Source organism: Amphibalanus amphitrite, unplaced genomic scaffold (assembly GCF_019059575.1).
Source record: "Amphibalanus amphitrite isolate SeventyFive unplaced genomic scaffold, NRLGWU_Aamphi_draft 001758F_arrow, whole genome shotgun sequence".
Classification (NCBI taxonomy): domain Eukaryota; kingdom Metazoa; phylum Arthropoda; class Thecostraca; order Balanomorpha; family Balanidae; genus Amphibalanus; species Amphibalanus amphitrite.
In genome coordinates this window covers 16935-33406 of record NW_024883251.1, presented here as the reverse complement: position 1 = coordinate 33406, position 16472 = coordinate 16935, and the positions used below count along the sequence as shown (strand labels likewise).

The 16472-nt window shown below is 48.9% G+C and overlaps 2 protein-coding genes across 7 annotated transcripts in view; one reads left to right on the top strand and one right to left on the bottom strand.

Moving 5' to 3' along the window:
- LOC122375016 (rab11 family-interacting protein 4-like) overlaps positions 1-16472 on the bottom strand; it is a 53996-nt gene that overhangs the window by 22893 nt on the left and 14631 nt on the right. The gene's annotated exons all lie outside the window — the stretch shown is intronic.
- LOC122375015 lies at positions 4918-12814 on the top strand. 3 transcript variants are annotated; one of them, XM_043354150.1, is made up of 7 exons: positions 4918-5504; positions 6352-6468; positions 7210-7326; positions 8377-9759; positions 9991-10292; positions 11157-11371; positions 12433-12814. In XM_043354150.1, exons 1-7 carry the CDS (start codon positions 5246-5248, stop codon positions 12539-12541), a joined length of 2502 nt encoding a protein of 833 aa, XP_043210085.1. In that variant the 5' UTR covers positions 4918-5245; the 3' UTR covers positions 12542-12814. The 3 variants fall into 3 exon arrangements, with proteins under 3 accessions (XP_043210085.1, XP_043210083.1, XP_043210084.1); XM_043354148.1 differs by having other exon boundaries at positions 4923-5504; positions 11157-12814; XM_043354149.1 differs by lacking the exon at positions 7210-7326 and having other exon boundaries at positions 4923-5504; positions 11157-12814.

The following is a 16472-nucleotide window of genomic DNA, read 5'->3' as shown; positions in this document are numbered from 1 at the left end:
TGACCTTTGAAGGTCAAGTTATAGTTCATTCGATGCGTCTTGACGAGAGGAACACGATGCCGGTAAAAGTAAGCTCGTACAAGGCTTGAGTCAAAAGTTATTGCATAAAAACTGTTTCCGAAAAAATCGGCTATTTTTGCAGTTTTTGCCCCCTGCAGGCAAAACCGTTGACGTTAGGTCAAATCTGAGAGAATTACTCAGAAAGAGCGTTAATAGGGCTATCGAATGCACTTTTCCGCGGCGCTGTAGCTCTATTGGTTCCCGAGTTATGCGTTGGCTTTTTGGAAATTTTCGACATTCGACCTGGAAATCGGCGAAATTTTGCCTTCAATGACCTCTGGTGACCTCACCTTTGACCTGACCAAAAAATTGACCGAAACGATTTCGTCATTATTTTTGACGCTCTTTCGAACGCCGCCTTCCGCGTATCGCTACGTGGCCCAGGAGCCGAGTTACAAGGGGGGGGGGTGTTCAAACACCCCCCCCCCCCAGCAGGGCGTGGAAATCCAGGACCCCCAGCTGGGCGCGGGTTAAAGGCGTGCGCTCTGGCAGTATTTTATTTCCAATAATAATGTTTTACTTTAAATATTTGCGGAAAATACTGGATACCGCAGAGGCCATGGGTGGTTCACCACAAAAAGAAATATCCAAGAATATTTATACAGTGGATAAGTAATAAGCAATTCAAAAGTAAAGATGGATGAGCGAGTCAGCCACCGCCATTGAACTACGACCCGCGCTGTGCCGTCATCTTTTAGACACCACCTGGGCACCACACTAGCCTAAGCGCACCTGGTGGCGAGGCCTCACGTACGACGTAACACAGACTACGATATCAGCCAGTATGTGGCAACATCATCAGATCGATGTATCGCCAGTCATTGCCACCTGGTCTTTTATCAATGTCTCTCCCCAGCGGCCGGGATCCTCGAGCATGCTGTGTAGAGCGCACTCACGTGATGACAGAAGAATAAGTGTGCAATTTTAAAGCTGCAAAGCTGGTCAGTCGCGATTACTTGCATTGTAAGCAATAGCTTGCAAGTGGCTATTGCAATCTTGCAATCTGACATTCATTAAGTCTGGTCTAATCAACATACCTCCCCCACCCCCACATTGAGCCATGGTAGACCGGTTGGGCAGTTTGCATCTCAGCATCTCAATGCACCCAACTATCCTGCGAAGAATGCGTCGGAGCTCGGAGGAGCACCAAGAATCCCTGCCATCAACATGAACGAATCTCTCAGACATCTCCCACATCCTGCCAGCGTGCAAGAATTGCTGCCCCGTGGCCTACTGCTGGAACCATGTTCTTTGTTCTCTGGGACTGCGCCCTATCTGCTCACAGCCTCAGGTCAATCTCTGCTCCTTGCAGTCCCGTTTTATAGGGCTATTCTGGTTCTGCAGTAGATTCAGAGCCGTGCAGCTGCCGCTTTTGCAGTTTCTGTGCTCTGCAGCCCTGCAGCCGCTGCTACAGGGCCTAACTTCAGGCAGTCAGCTCGACCAGTGGCCTGAACCCGGCACCGTTAGAAGTTGCCGAGATCGCATGCCAATCACGGATAACGCAGGGCAGCCTGCAGGTAAACGGACAATCTCGTGATCACGATCACGAGATTGGCAGGTCACGATTGGGTTCGAATGGAATTCGGTACCGCCATAGATAGCAGCTCTCGGAACAGGAAAAACGTCCCGAGAAGTCGGGATCAGAGTGTTCCTGATCTGTCTATTTTAGAGGTCATGCAGGTTTGCTTTGAGGCAAAGCGGGGGCGGGAGAGAACGGGTCGATCTATTCTAGTCATACTCCTTGCGACATACCAATTACTATGGCCGACCGTTGTAACAATGTAACATTCTATCATGTAACCTGGGTGATTAGAAACAGCCAGAACGGGTATTTTCGTACCTTGTCACCATGATGCTGTTAGTTCGGTACCGGTTGGTGAATTGTAGCCGTGTACCATGTTACAGTTACCTCTACAGAACGATGGTCGCGTGCTCACTGCTCAGTGATCATGTTACCACTTCACTTCAATGTTCGATCGGCACAAAAAGAAAACTAGCGGAGACGTAATGTCTTCTCAAGCATCGGCCCATCCCTAACATTCGGCCAAAGTACTGTTTCATGTCTTCCCCTCAAATCAGGGCCCAGTTTACAAACTCCACTACAATCACGATGCCGCTTTTCCCACAATCGCAATAAGAACACCACTATCCCTATTGTGTCATCAATCGTGATGACAATTTTCGTTGCAACATACGACAGCGCGCAGCTGCAACACACGTCGTTTTCCAGCGATTCCCACAGATTCCAGGCCCGTTCCAGGCCTCTGCCTCGTTCCCAGCCTCGTCTTGTTATGGAGGGCGTACGCTGGAACCAATCGAGGTCGTGTGCAAGGAGCTATACCGATCAAGGGCTCTTCGATAGGCCCTTGATTTGTTATTCTTCTATGTGTCTGGGTGTAAAAAGCGCCATTAGTTTGTGCTGCTATAGGTAAGGAATACTTAGTCAAGATTATCGAGTACTTTGAAAGGTGGGGCTTAGAAAAACTTTGCCGTAGCATCAACAAGTAGATTAACGCAGACCTCTTCCATCTCTTCAAATTTCATGTCACCGTACCTACGCTGACCTAGCCCTTGTTTTCTCTCGGCGGCACTTTCCTCACCAGCCGTCCCTTCCAAGGTCGGAGCGGTCCGAGCGTGAGAGCTCTCGGCGTTCAGGACTAGGACGTGTGGATTTTACCCTTGGCCGGCGCCACGCCCATAGCCAGCCACACCCTGTGGGGTTGCGGTAGATACGGGCATGGTCGCCATGGTAACTGACTGACGACTTAGAGCAGTCTCAACAAAGCATCGGGTACCTTTCCGATTCTAGATCCTTCGGCACGCCTTCAATGTCGCACGCTGTCGACCCGCGCCCAATGAGAAACTGAACTACATCTGTCACGAATCACGAACAAGGACACATCTTACGATAGGAGCGTCACATGGATGATGGAACCCTGACATCTGGCGTAGTTCGGCTATGTGAGTTCTCCCGCAGACATTCTTCCAGTACCGCTAGCAAAGGCTCAGTAACGACAGCAAGACCTTCGTGACTATCGCGGGACAAAAACCCCTCTCGGGCTCTAACCAAGATCGTGATCTAACCGGGTCGCCCAATCTAGGTTAATTGTCGGGGGACAGATTTGGGTAAACATGCGAAACCACACAGCATTCCTGACATTGAGGGCTGTCATTGGCTAGGTTTATGGATGTCATGAGATCACTGTCCACTAAAAAGGCCAAATTCCAATAAATTTCAGAGGTCAACGAGTGCATGATTGTTAGAAACATTGGTACAAAAATTATAGCATTGGAAATCACATGTCATTGTTTTTTATTGCATACGTAAAGTAAAATTCAGCCAGAAGAAGTCCGTATCTTAAAGAGAGGCTTGTAAGCTCAGCCTTCATAAGACCACAATGCGCGTTATAGGCTTCAATCTGTTTTATCTACACCGCTACCATTACGGCACGCGACTCGTGACATCACTGAATGTACCGCCATGTGGTGACCTGTGTCATCATTGTTGGGACGGTAGTGTAATCACGTTCTTCCTCTGACCTCGACTGACGACTCTGCCATTGTTTGAACGGCCGCACACCGAAGAGCAGGCACCATAGAGGTGTGTCGTTAGAAGTAGACACGTTGAAAGGAGTTGATAACAGCCTAAAGGTTCTCGGCTTCGTACGATTGAGCATCATGGCTACCCAGGTTGGCATAGCAAATGTGAGGGACGTGGTAGAAGCATTAAAAAAGTACTGGGCAATGACTTTTTGAGTAGGTACCGTGGGCCGACCCAAATGATTTCCTCATTTGCAGATGTCCCACATTTATGACTCGACATCGACCAACACCCACGCGTTACGTCCCCCATGTCACCGTAACCCACATACCTGATCGTATCGTACACCATCAAGACGTCCCCACAGCCCTAGAATGGCACTGCTCGGGCGTGTGACCCTCCCCTCCCCCACCTTCCAAGGCGCCCCCCCCCCCCCCGAGGTCAATGGTGCGTGCCACCAGCCGTGTCAGGCGCCCCCTCCCCCTCCCCTCTCGACTTGGTTAGGTCAAGGCCCCCGGGCAGTGGTAAGAGACAAACACTATTGTTCCGTGGAGAGGCATGCGGCTTACAGGCTTCAGTGGCCGAGGTTTGGTTTCGTGGTTACCACATGGGTGATCAAGAATCTGTTGACCTCTCAAGATGGCTGGCCACAATACCACTGTAGAAACAAAATAACACTGTGTTTGCTGATCATTTTGGAAACGTAATGCACTTAAAAAACATCTAGTAGTACAGAAAAAAACATTAAATTCATTTACATGCAGTTGTCTGATAGAATCAGTAAAATTGCAATACCTAGTACTGGCCTCGCCAATGATCCCCAAACATCTCACATAAATGTCGTATAGCTGCTGAGAACAGGTTTTCTATAAGCATGCAAGAATCCTACATTATGATGTGATGTGATCATCAAAAATGTCAGCTTTATTGCCAACATAAATGACAGACACGAGTTGAATATTTTACAGATATCCACGGCTAAGGTTCTCATATACCGTCAACAGAGGTCAAAAAAATTGCCGTTCTGCCGAGGTTTCAGGTGACACAGAAAGGGGGTAAAGGATCCCGACGAGAGACACAAATCTACTCGTCGTACCGTCGCATTCATCTCACCCATGTAATAAACCATGAGTTTGTAATTACTTCAAAGAAAAGGTTATAACTAGTGTAAAATAGTGTAGAGTAAGTAATACCATACCTGGGGTAGGGCTGGCCGGGCTGGCTCATGACGCTTTGTCTTTTTTTTTTTGGCACAACATCGTTTTCAGCCTGTCTTTGGCCGTTTCGGCTTTCTTGGCCTTCGGCAGAACCGCCGGACGAGCAGGGCCTATGGACCAATCAACGGTGTCTCGCGTCTCCCGGGAGACATTATGAGACACGCCAAGATTCTCGGCGGAAGTTGGAATTTGGAAACTTGGCCCTTGGCGCAATTCTAATCTGGCAGCAGGACATGTTTGAATCCGTTGGATTTCTATGCGGCACACAGGCGCGGAGCTTCGTGTGGTATTCGCGTTTTGTTTGTGGTTTTGTGTAGTTTTGTGCCTGCTTTGTATGGATGCTGGCATCAGCTCACTAGAGACCTTTGATCCCTTGTCTTACCCCGTGTTTATCATGCGTATGTCATTGTGAGTCGTTATCGCGGCCATGAAGCGTACGCTTTGTGAAGACTCAGACACTGTGACTGGGTCGAAGAAGAAAGCAAAGAAGAACTTGAACTGGGTCTCAAGGCAGAAAGTGAGATGTGGTGAAGTGCCAAAGAATGGAGGCATCTGTTCCTTCAGTGGTGAGCGAAGGAACCACAAGCGACACTGTCAAACTGAGCATCCATGGGCTGTGGAGCCTTACAAGATAAGAAATGATGCCTTTGGTGTTGGAGGAAGATGGGACTGGCGAGTCACAGAAGGTAAGAATCCGACCATGCTATCCCAGTGCTTCACCTTGCTAAATGTATCAGTGAGAATCTACATGTAGTCACAATCAGTCCAAGACAGGCCCAAAAAGCACAAAAGAAATTTTATGTATTGGTATGAGCAAAATTTGAGCTTGGATCCTTGATATGGAAATAAATGTCTAAATTGCGAATTTCACTTTTAACCTGTCCAACTGGGATAGAAGTCTTCTTCCTAACACATGGGTGTAGGAACCTCATGAAAAGTGTGTGTGTTTGGGGGGGGGGGGGTGGAGGCAAAACTTCAATGTCACTGTTTGGGAGCCCGAATACCCCTATGAAGAAATGCTTTGCAGTTTTGTGCTCATCTCACCTTGCTGAACCATTTCCATTTTCCTGCTCTAAGTTTTGTATTTAAATAAAAAATAAAGATTTTGCTTTAAAAATGGCTGAAAAGTGGGGGCCATGCCCCCCGGACCCCCTGTTCATACACCTATGTCCAAACATACTGAAATACTGGACTTATCAATGTTTGTTATGCTATCAACAATTATCTAAAAACACCTACAAGGCTAGGTTAGGGTATGAGTCCAAATGCCTGCCATTACATCAAGCTGGGCATTGGGATTTTTACCATACCTAGGTTTATGTGCTTTAGATTTGAGGACTATGGGTTCGCAGCTAATATTGGGTCTGGCTTGTGTTGAAGGGGCACATGTAGTGCATAGACAGTCCAATATTTTGATTTATCTATCTGGGGCAGTACCTGGAGATTGCCATGGAGCCATGTAGAACATGAACAACTGTGTGTCAAAAGGTCTTTGGGCATTTTAGCTCACACCCACTATGACTTTCTTTACAGGTCCTGTGCCAGACCAGCAAGGGGATAACCCCAGAGTGGTGGATGCAGGGCCTGTGCAAGAGCTCCAACCCCATGTGGAGTCAGCACCAAGAGGAGCTGCAGTGAGCTCTGCAACAGGTTAGTGGTCAAAGAGCATGATCAATTCTTGTTGGATCTCTGGACAGGCATTCTGCTTACCTAGGTACCATAAATTCTTTACATAGAATCAATGTTTTGGAGGAAAGCTTCTGTTCTTAGATTCCAGAAAGTGACCTGTGCTTATTGCATCTTAAGGTGAAGAAAGATCAATCAGCTTGATTTTTGTAGGTACATGATTATGGGAAATGATACTATCATGTTGGATTTGAATAAGCAATCTTCAATGGTATTACTGAATCTCTGCTCTGAAGAGATCTCTAAATGGACCAAAGGATTTTCTGGGTGAATATTGTGCATATTTGCAATAGATGATTGAATATTTCAGTGAACTCATAAAAACACAATTTTTCTCTAATGAGTGGAATCTCAATCAGTTTATTTTATATTTTGCAGTGTTATGCATTTAAATTGTATAATATGCGTGAGAGCTGGAGAGTGGAGACACCATGGAAATTATGTCCTTCCACATACTTTCATGGCCTCAGGGAAATGACCAATATGGTGGTGTGGATTGTTGTCTAAACTGAATTTGTTTTCAGAGAGACTCCACACCAATCTTGGCCAAGTCTTTGACATATGGCTTTGCTATATTTTGTATAAAATCACCAAAATGACCAAAATCTGCAGCCAAAATAGTATGATTGCACTCAGAGCATGAAAAATTGTGTGTCAACACCTCATGTGCATTTTAGCTCACACCCACTATGACTTTCTTTACAGGTGCTGTGCCAGACCAGCAAGGGGATAACCCCAGAGTGGTGGATGCAGGGCCTGTGCAAGAGCTCCAACCCCATGTGGAGTCAGCACCAAGAGGAGCTGCAGTGAGCTCTTCAACAGGTTAGTGGTCAAAGCACATGCTTGCTTATTGCTTAATACACGCTTTGGAAGGGGTCTAACAATTACATGCCATGGAGGGGGGGGGGGAGAATCTGCCCCTTCTGTATTCTGGGCTCCCAAAAGAGCTATAAAGACAAAATTTGGTGGGTATGTGTTTGAATGAGCAATCTTCAAAGATATTACTAGATCTATAATCTAAAGAGAGGGGCGGTGGGGAACTCTTTGGTGTACAGTTTGCATGGGTCGAAAATTTACCACAAAGTGTGTACTTGATTAACGGTCAGGTACTGACAATTTTGCGGCGCTGCGAGCCGCCGTTTTATGCTTTGGATCTTGGCAATGACTGTTCTTGCCTGTATATAATTACGAGCGAGCGAGGTGTAGTAGAATAGCAGAAATTTCTGAGTATGAGCGGCTGGCCGGCCGTGGTCACGCTTTTGCAAAGCTTTTATGCATCTCAGCAACCACTTGTACTAGCGGTAATTGTTGTAGGGTAGCTTTATTCCTGCTACCAAGTATAGGGTTATTTTCGATACATGTGGGTGACCGCCATGTGCAAAACGAAGAGTTGTCAGGTTTGTAACAATTGCAATATCTCGGTAACTACTCGGACGATTGCGCTGAAACTTGGCATGTAGGTAGGCACCCACTAGGCAATACATTTCCATGTGCCACAGTTGGGGCGACTACTGCTCGTGCGCACGTGCAGGGGATCGATTCCAGCTCTCGAGAACGGCTAAACCGAATGGTGTCAAATTTGGTACACGGTTGGGGTCAAGTTAGTAGGGTGCCGTTCAAAAGTAATTTAGGCCCAATTTTCCACGTGCGTAAGTGCATTGTGCCGCTCCGAGACCCCGAGAACGGCTGGGCCGATTGCGCCCAAATTTGGTACACTGCTTTAGACCGCTTAGTAGGGTGCCGTGCACAAGTCAGTTGGAAGTACCCCTTTGCAATTCCGCACAAGCAAAGCTCACCCTCTTGGTCGCTCGTTTATCGCCCCAAATTACATTTTACTGGTTTATATTAAGTGCTTTCTCTTTCTGTTTTCAGAGACTGTCATAGCTCCTGCTCAGCCGCACGGGTGTCAACTGGAGCCACGAGTCGCGAACCTGGAGAAGGATCAGCAACGTTTGTTCCATCTGGTCAAGAACGCCGGGGAGAAGGCACCACCTCCGGCCGAAGCCTCGTCAACAGGCGCTTATGACTTCGCTCTACTCCATCACGCTCGCGACATATCGGACGTGAAGAAAGCGGCGCAGAACCACATCATCTGTCTTCCTGACGATAATCTGGTCTACTGTGCAGTCTGTCGACCAGATTTCGATGCCTCCAACACCATGAGTAAGGGAGGAAAAGCGGGCCTAATCAAGTACGAATTCAGTACTGGGACATCCTTTCCTAAGCCAGCTGTCATGCCAACGGCCTTTAGTCGGCTGAAGGAGAGTGTGAGAGAACACCTGATAAGCAAGACACACAAAAGGTGCCTCGAAGCGAAGACAAGGGACAGTGAGAAGGAGGCGAAAGCAGCCAGGTTGCAAGGGTCTGTGTCCTACAGGGTCATCAGAACTGCATACCACGTAATCAAACACTCGATGCCGCAGTTGCAGTTTGAGAAGATGATTACGTTGCAGGACATCAACGGCCTGAACATGGGGAACATAGGTCACAGCTTCATGCAGATGAATCGCTTCCGCAGAGAGTTCTTTCTGGAGGTGCTCGAGCTGCTGACCCGCCACATCTCCAGAACAGCATGTGTCGCCGTCATGGCCGACAAGGTTACAGTGAAGCACCGGACCATAGATATAACGGCTGTCATGGCCGTTGTACCCGAGGCTCCAAGCGGACATCTCATTCAGAGCTTCGTTGTCGGTGCACCTGTCGTTAAGAAACACGATGGGACATCACTGGCCAACGGCTGGATCAAAACGCTGGCGGCCGTCGGCATCAAAAGCCCCAAGCAGATCGCTGCCATATGCACAGACGGGCAGTATCACGGGCTGTCAGTGCCCAGCAAATTCTTGGAGCAGCTGGCGAAGACGCAGGAGGACGTTCGCGAGAGGTCGATGTCGCCCTGTGTGCCCATGCTGTGGGATGGAGCACACCTACTTGCTCTGGCTGAGGACTCTGCCAAAGATGAAGATAAGTGCCTCTGGGTGTGGGCCGTCGTAAACTCAATCACAAGAGTAACTAAGAGGCACACGACAGGAAAAGGCCGCGAGCTGCTCCGAAACGCCCAGAAGAAGCTGGGGCTGAAGAAGAAGTGCCCCCGCCTGTGGTCAACGACGCGGTTCGCTCCCCACGCCGCTGCCGTCCTGAAGACGTTCCTGTACAACATGCCCGCGTATCTACACTGTCTGGAAGCGGAGTACAGGACGTCGACGGCAAGGCCAGATGCCATCGAAGTACTGAGGAACGACCTTCGTCTACTGAGAGGTGAGCTAACGACTTGGCTTCCACAACTTTTTTGTACTTCTGTTTTACCATGCATTAAACTTTCGTTTTTACTTTCGTCGAACGTTTATCGTATTGTGTCGAGGAGGGGGGGGGGGGGGAGGCTATAATATGAAATTTGACAAGATGTGATATTGTCACTTTTGAAGAAAACTGGCTAAGAAAGTACATTTTTATTGTAACATTGACAAGTGTTTTTTCATGACTTTGCAGACGATGTGTGCTTCCGGGGTCAGGTGGCCGCGCTTCTGGACGTGTACCAGGTGCTAGCGGCGGGCAGCCGGGACCTGCAGAGCCTACAGAAGCTGCCGTGGGAGCGGCAGGGCGATTTCGCTGACATGGTGGGAAAGCTGACGGCAATGGCAGGTGCCCTGAAGGCGGCCGTTCGTCCCAAGAGGTCAGGTGCCTTGAGTACCCAGGCTATCAGCGAGATGCTGCAGGAGGCGGACGAAGAGGAGCTGCCAGAACTGTGGCCGAACTTCGCCAGACACCGCCCAAAGCTACACGCAAGAGAGGTAAGTGCCACCTGGTGTCCTCTAGGTGCGTTTTGAGGCCGGATCCATCCAAATGCTTGGTCTGGCTAGCCTGTGTCTCAGCTTGCTGTTAGATTAAAAGTGCACTAGGGACCAGGCCAGCGAGTGAGAAGCGAAGCGAGTGATAGTTGTCGACGAATGTGTTGTAATATGTGCCGCGAGACCCGACCGACCGTCGTCTTTTTAGAGATATCCTGGCCAACTACGAGGCCGATAGGCTCGTGGTCTTCGTTTTTGGCTACCCACACATCATGGCTCAGCCATTGGTCGTTTCATTCATTGGTTTTGATGAGTTTTATTACCCCTACGTTTTTAACATCGTCTTTGACTTTACGTTTGTGTTCTTACACATTTTACCTCTTTTCCCAAGTTTTGTATTGCAGTGAGCGTTTTTTTTTCTCCAGTTAGACTTTCTATTTTGGTAATGGTAATAGAAAAGTATCCCTAGTCGGCCATACCACATAGCAATTTTTACCCATGGAAACAATACCAGCTTAACCATCTGTCAAAGGCACATAAATGAGTAACAGTTATATTTGATGTAATTGGTTAGGGTCATGACTCATGGTTTCTCAATTCTCATGTATAAACAACTATGAAGTAATTCGCTTAAAACGAATCGTGGGCATGCGTGCGCTCATTGTAATGGTACGAGTTGTTTGAGCGTATTATATAAACTGATTTACTTGTTCTCTTACGTGCGCGCTCATTTCCCTGCGGGGTGCCTGCGTTGTACCAAACAACAACACGTCAAGATTGCACTTTACTTTGTAACATGTAACAACAAAATATTTAAAGCATTGAAAGTTATCTGCGAATTTTTAAAAGGAATTTTGATGTTCCTAGGTGGAGCAAGTGATCACCTTCACTGAGGCGCTCGCCCGACACTCAGCCAGGCGGGAGGAGGGCGTCAACAAGGCCGGTGAGCGGAAGGGCTCCAGCAACCTGCGCCTGATCAAGGCCATGCCCCATGTGCGGATGGTGGCAGATCTGGACCAGCTCTCGTCATCACCCACCTCAGGGGTCGTCGATGACATGCTGAAGAGCGTCGATCGACTTAGGTCAGATGGCCTGATACCTGAGACAGGCTCTACAGAAAGGATGCGGGATGCCATGCTGGCCTCATACAAGGTTATCCGCGCAGAACGAATGAACAAACCAAATCTAGGCAACCAGGAACTGTTCAAAATTCTCTGGCAGCGTGCGGAACAGGACATCAAGCCGTATATCAACCTGGTCACCCGCCTGTGGCTGATTTCGCCGTGCGAAAGCGTGGTTGAGAGCATGGGCTCTGTCGTCGCGGACGTATTCGGGGAGCACAGGAACCTGAAGCATGCAAACGCTGCGATGGAACTGGTGGTTCGATGGAACGGCCCAGATCTAGCGAGTGCTGATGCACTGATACAGGCCGTAGTGCGCTCACCGCGAGAAAACTTTAACTTCGTGCGGAGACACACACAGTCGAAGATCGACGGGGAAAGTTCTGTGGTGTTGAAGCACAAGAAGAAGTGTCCGCGAGCATCAGTTTTTCGTTAGAGTAGCGCACTACGACCTGTACCAGTACATCAGCACTCGCTGGATCTGAGACTTTCCATCGAACAACCAGTTCCATCGCAGCGTTTGCATGCTGTGATGTCATTTACAGAAAATCGGCATACCGATACCAAAACAAATACCAAAAACCGAACCGACTTGGGAAATCGAAAGAAATACCTTTTTTACTAACTTCACAGCCTCTTGTACGCGAGGATTCATTAAGAGCGAGCGCAGCGAGCTAAGTCTTACGCATGTTACATAGAAATTCCTGAGTGGGAGCGGCCGGCCGTATGAGACCGGTTGGGAGGGTGCCGTGCATAAGTCAGTTGGATGTAGTCCGTTGGCCTCTCAATTCCGCACGTGCAAGGCTCACACGCTCGCTCGCTCGTTTGTCACCCCAAAAAACTTTTACTGGTACTGCTGACAAAATACCAGAATATTATAATTGAACTGCCAAATACCAAATTGGTATCGGTTTGGTATCGGTACACCAAAAAGTTGGTATCCGATTCACATCTCTACTTTAGATCTCTTCGTCGTTCTGTTGTCCACTGACGAGTTGACGCTCAGTTTCCGCACACCACAGCAGAACCGCATTCTGGATAAAGCGTGAGGATAAACTATGCAGGTATTTTTTGCTATTGTTGTATGGTAGTGTTTGTTTTTCGAGTACCTACATGCTTTTTTGTAAATGAAGCTCGCATGATTGACAGCAGAATATTGTACAAAGGTGGGTGCATGGGAAGGCAGCCTGATCTGATGTTCGAATTTGGAAGCCTTCGGTTTCTGAATGTGAAGGCAATGATAAGTTGTGTGATGATATATTGTGTTGTGATGGATGCTGAAGGGTGAAATGTGATTGATGTCAAGTTCGTTGGCGCGGCTGATGAGTTCGATGACCTGGAGTACGAGCCTTTCCTCTGTTATATAAATTGACGGACAATAGACCAGCTGTGTTCTGATCTGAATCTGATTCTACCTATTTCGGACGTCTGACTGAAAGAGAGAATAAGTCACACCCATATTTTTGAATCTGGAATGACAAAAGTTCGGGAGACACACTTTGGGTGCTGGAAATTCTCCGGTGACACAGAACAGCTTTTTTTGACCTCTGACCGTCAATCCGACAGCATTATCGCAACGTGAGAGTGCCTGAAACGTCATAAGGCATAGGAAATTCTAGTGTTAAATCTTGTTCCAACTGCTCACATGTTAGGTCATGCCACAATAATTCATTTGGGCTTTATGGTATTTATCTCCGGCAAACGACCTTCTTGTTGGGGACATGCCAAAATATCACGAAGTTGAACCTAGGAACCCAACAATAAACCTTGAACCCTGAAGTTGTCAAGCCCCATGAGACTGAAGTCATGGCCACATTTGCCGGAATAATGCCCCGCCTAGTTACTGAGAGAGAAAGTGCGAAACTAGGGCTGATCCATGTCGATTCCCACCGTTTTGTTAGACCGACTGCCTTTCTGAAATATAGGCATTAGCTTAGCTGTGACTTTACACGCACACATGTCCGTGCAGATTTGTGTGTGACTGCATCCAGCATTGACCTGTGCCGCTGAGCCTTTGCCTGTCGGGTGTACCCATCCACCCGGCCGTTCGTTAACGCTTCAGCACAGGTTTGTCCGAGTCTCGGTGGCTATGCCCAATGACTCTCTCCTGGTCGGTGGCAGCCGCTGACCAGCCCGTCGGCCACGATATACCGCAGATGGGCGGCAGGCAGTCCCACGCCGACGCCAGGCGCGGCGCGAAAGTCGCACGAGCGCCAGAAAAGCCGCACGTGTGATATGAAGGCCGTGGCGCGTCTGTGAGGCCTGTACCAGGTGGCGCACTGATGAACTGTTGTTCTATGTTGCTAGGATGGTGCAGAATGGATAGGATTTCAGACAGGCCATAAGTAATAGACTGAAGGAAATCAAGTTAGCTGGGTGTGATTGAGCATTGAAATAACATCCGGCTTCGCTTTTTGCGCGTTCTATGTTTACGCGTACTGACCTTGACACAAACAAGACAGTCTTCTTCGTTGAGATACTGCGGGTATGTCGGTCACACCAGCAGGAGCTCGTTTACAGATGGGCCCCGGAGCAGCCCAATGAAAACGGGTTCCGACCCGATCACCTTGGGGACGTTCTCTGTGTATTGTGGAAGGCCACCGCACTATATATCCAGCTAAATGTCAACCCTGCCTGACGTTAATTGATGCGACATTGCTAGCTGACGGTTTACACCGAAAAGTTACACTAATAGACGGCTCAACAATTTTTTCTCTATAAGCTTGCAAAGCAAGCCCACGGACGTCATAAGCCTTAGCTGGTCATCCCCACCCAAACCCGCCCCTAAAACACGTCGGTTACCTCCCACATAGCACAACCATTCGGAGCACCAATTCACCAATTAACCACTTACTCCGTGTGGATGTTCCCGATTCGGTGCACGGTTTAACTGTCGGGCACCACCGCTGGCGGTCTGGTGTTAGGCGCGGTTCACATATGGCTCGTCAGACAGACATGGAAGGAAGTTCTGATTAGAGGCGCGTCCGGTGTAGAGGCTAGGAATCCGACAGAGGAAATTGGCGGTGTCCGCCCTGGCATCTGGGGGGAGGGGGGGGGGCTCGGAATGCTGACGGAATGATTGGCCAGTGACATGCTTTCGTTTCAATCAGCATAAGTCAAAGGCAATGGAAGAGGAAGACGTAGCAAGCGAAAGAGCATTGAACTATCCGTGAACCTCTAAATAAAACAGGCGTAATGTGTACCAGTCATTTGTGATAAATAAACGAAAATATTTGCAAAATAGACAAATCGCATAACTATATAGAACGCGACAGTGAAATCGGATCAATGCAGCATACGATACCATCCAAGCTATACCTATTCATCGCCGGTATTATAAAACTTCGACAGGTCCCAAAAACGCCCCAAAAACGCCGCGTCAGCGTCTTGCATTCCACTCTCTTTCACATCCTCTTTCAAAGCTCGGCCAGCTTCCTTATCGGAATCCCGTGTGTGTACAATAGGCGACCGTACCAAGCCGTGACGAAAGCGGCGCGGCCGGTCGGGGCGGGTCGCGATCCTATACCTTCGAGCGCCGCCACCGCCGCCGCCGCCGCCGCCGCCGCCGCCGCCGCTGACGGTGACCCGACCCGGCTCGAAGCGGCAGCAGTGGTTGTGAAACCTGTACGGTGCTGAGGGCGGGTCGGGGTTTCCTGACGGAGGACTGGTAGAGAGAGAAAGGGAGAGAGGGATGGAGAGAGAGAGAGAGGGAGAGGGAGAGGGAGAGGGAGAGGGAGAGGGAGAGGGAGAGAGGGAGAGAGAGAGAGAGAGAGAGAGAGAGAGAGAGAGAGAGAGAGAGAGAGAGAGAGAGAGAGAGAGAGAGAGAGAGAGAGAGAGAGAGAGAGAGAGAGAGAGAAGGAGATAGGGAGAGGAAATGGGAAGGGAGTAGTAAGGGAAAGGAAATACTAGAAATATTGAGACAGAGACAGAAAGGGGAGAGATGAAGAGAGGTAGAGGGAGATGTGCAAAAGATACAAGGGAGGACAGGGAAGAGAAAGAGGGGGAGAGGCTTCCCCTTGAGCGCCGTGCGTGCGTGAGAAGCCAAATGAAGCCACTTCAGTGCCGAACGCGTTCCCCTTTGCCACAAAACCCAGGCACAGCCCCGTAAATTCAGGCTGAATTCATCCGTGCCGTGTTACACCACAACCCGAATAGCTCAGCCATTCTCTCACTGCTCACACATTCCGTGAGCCGAGCTCAGCCAGCCGAGCGCATCGCGTCCCAGCAGGAATTCACTCGCAGGTCACGAATCGCCCCCGTCACGCAACCCGTCACGTCACTCCCGAGTCGGCCGCGTCACGGCTCGAACGTCACAGCGGGTCTCGGGCTGCCGAACGGGGCGCATTCCTCGATACGCCCACCGGCTGCGAGAGCGCGTAATCAGCTGATTATTAGAGTAATCAGCTGAATGCTAGTGACGTAAGCACATTTTGACTTCGTGAACTGGAAATTTTGCAGTAGAGAAGGCTGAAACTTCAGCTGAAATGTCGCAAACCGAGAGAATAGAATGACCAATCCAATCGGCAGGAGAAAAATTATTTTGTGAATTGAACTTCCATTCATTCATCGGCTTACGGAATCCGTGAAGGTAGAAGATTACCTAATTCCAGCTCATTAAAGGTCGGAAACCTCGAAGTTCCAGCAGACTATTATAGTCCTAAACCGATAAATTCCTCGTGGCTAGACGATTATAGTTCATTCGCCCGACCTCAGCCAATCAGCGGGAATAATCCCTCCAAACTCTTACAAGATTCACCATGAACCCACAGTCTGTTCAAGCTCGAGTCCAAAGCCTCGTTGCCATGGCAACCGATGAAGCAACGTCTATCGGCCCACGCCCGATCTTTCGTCACATCCCATGTCCCTGAATACACACCGCTATTACAGCGTCAAAACGAGTGGTGACGTCATATCGTGACCTGTGACGTCAACAATGTTAGGTACTACGTTTAGACCACAGTCCGCATACGCAACATGTGCCACACAAGAACGGCTCGTGCCATGTGTCACCAGTGTCTCGAGTGTGCCATGTGGCGTATACTTTTGTCTCACATTTGACGAT

What these genes read in the sequence shown, in the direction of transcription:
- LOC122375015 (XM_043354148.1), top strand. Translation starts at nt 5,246, where the DNA reads ATGAAGCGTACGCTTTGTGAAGACTCAGACACTGTGACTGGGTCGAAG. An exon ending in TGCAGTGAGCTCTGCAACAG is followed by an intron (nt 6,469 to 7,209) that starts GTTAGTGGTCAA and finishes CTTTCTTTACAG; the next exon opens with GTGCTGTGCCAGACCAGCAA. An exon ending in TGCAGTGAGCTCTTCAACAG is followed by an intron (nt 7,327 to 8,376) that starts GTTAGTGGTCAA and finishes TTCTGTTTTCAG; the next exon opens with AGACTGTCATAGCTCCTGCT.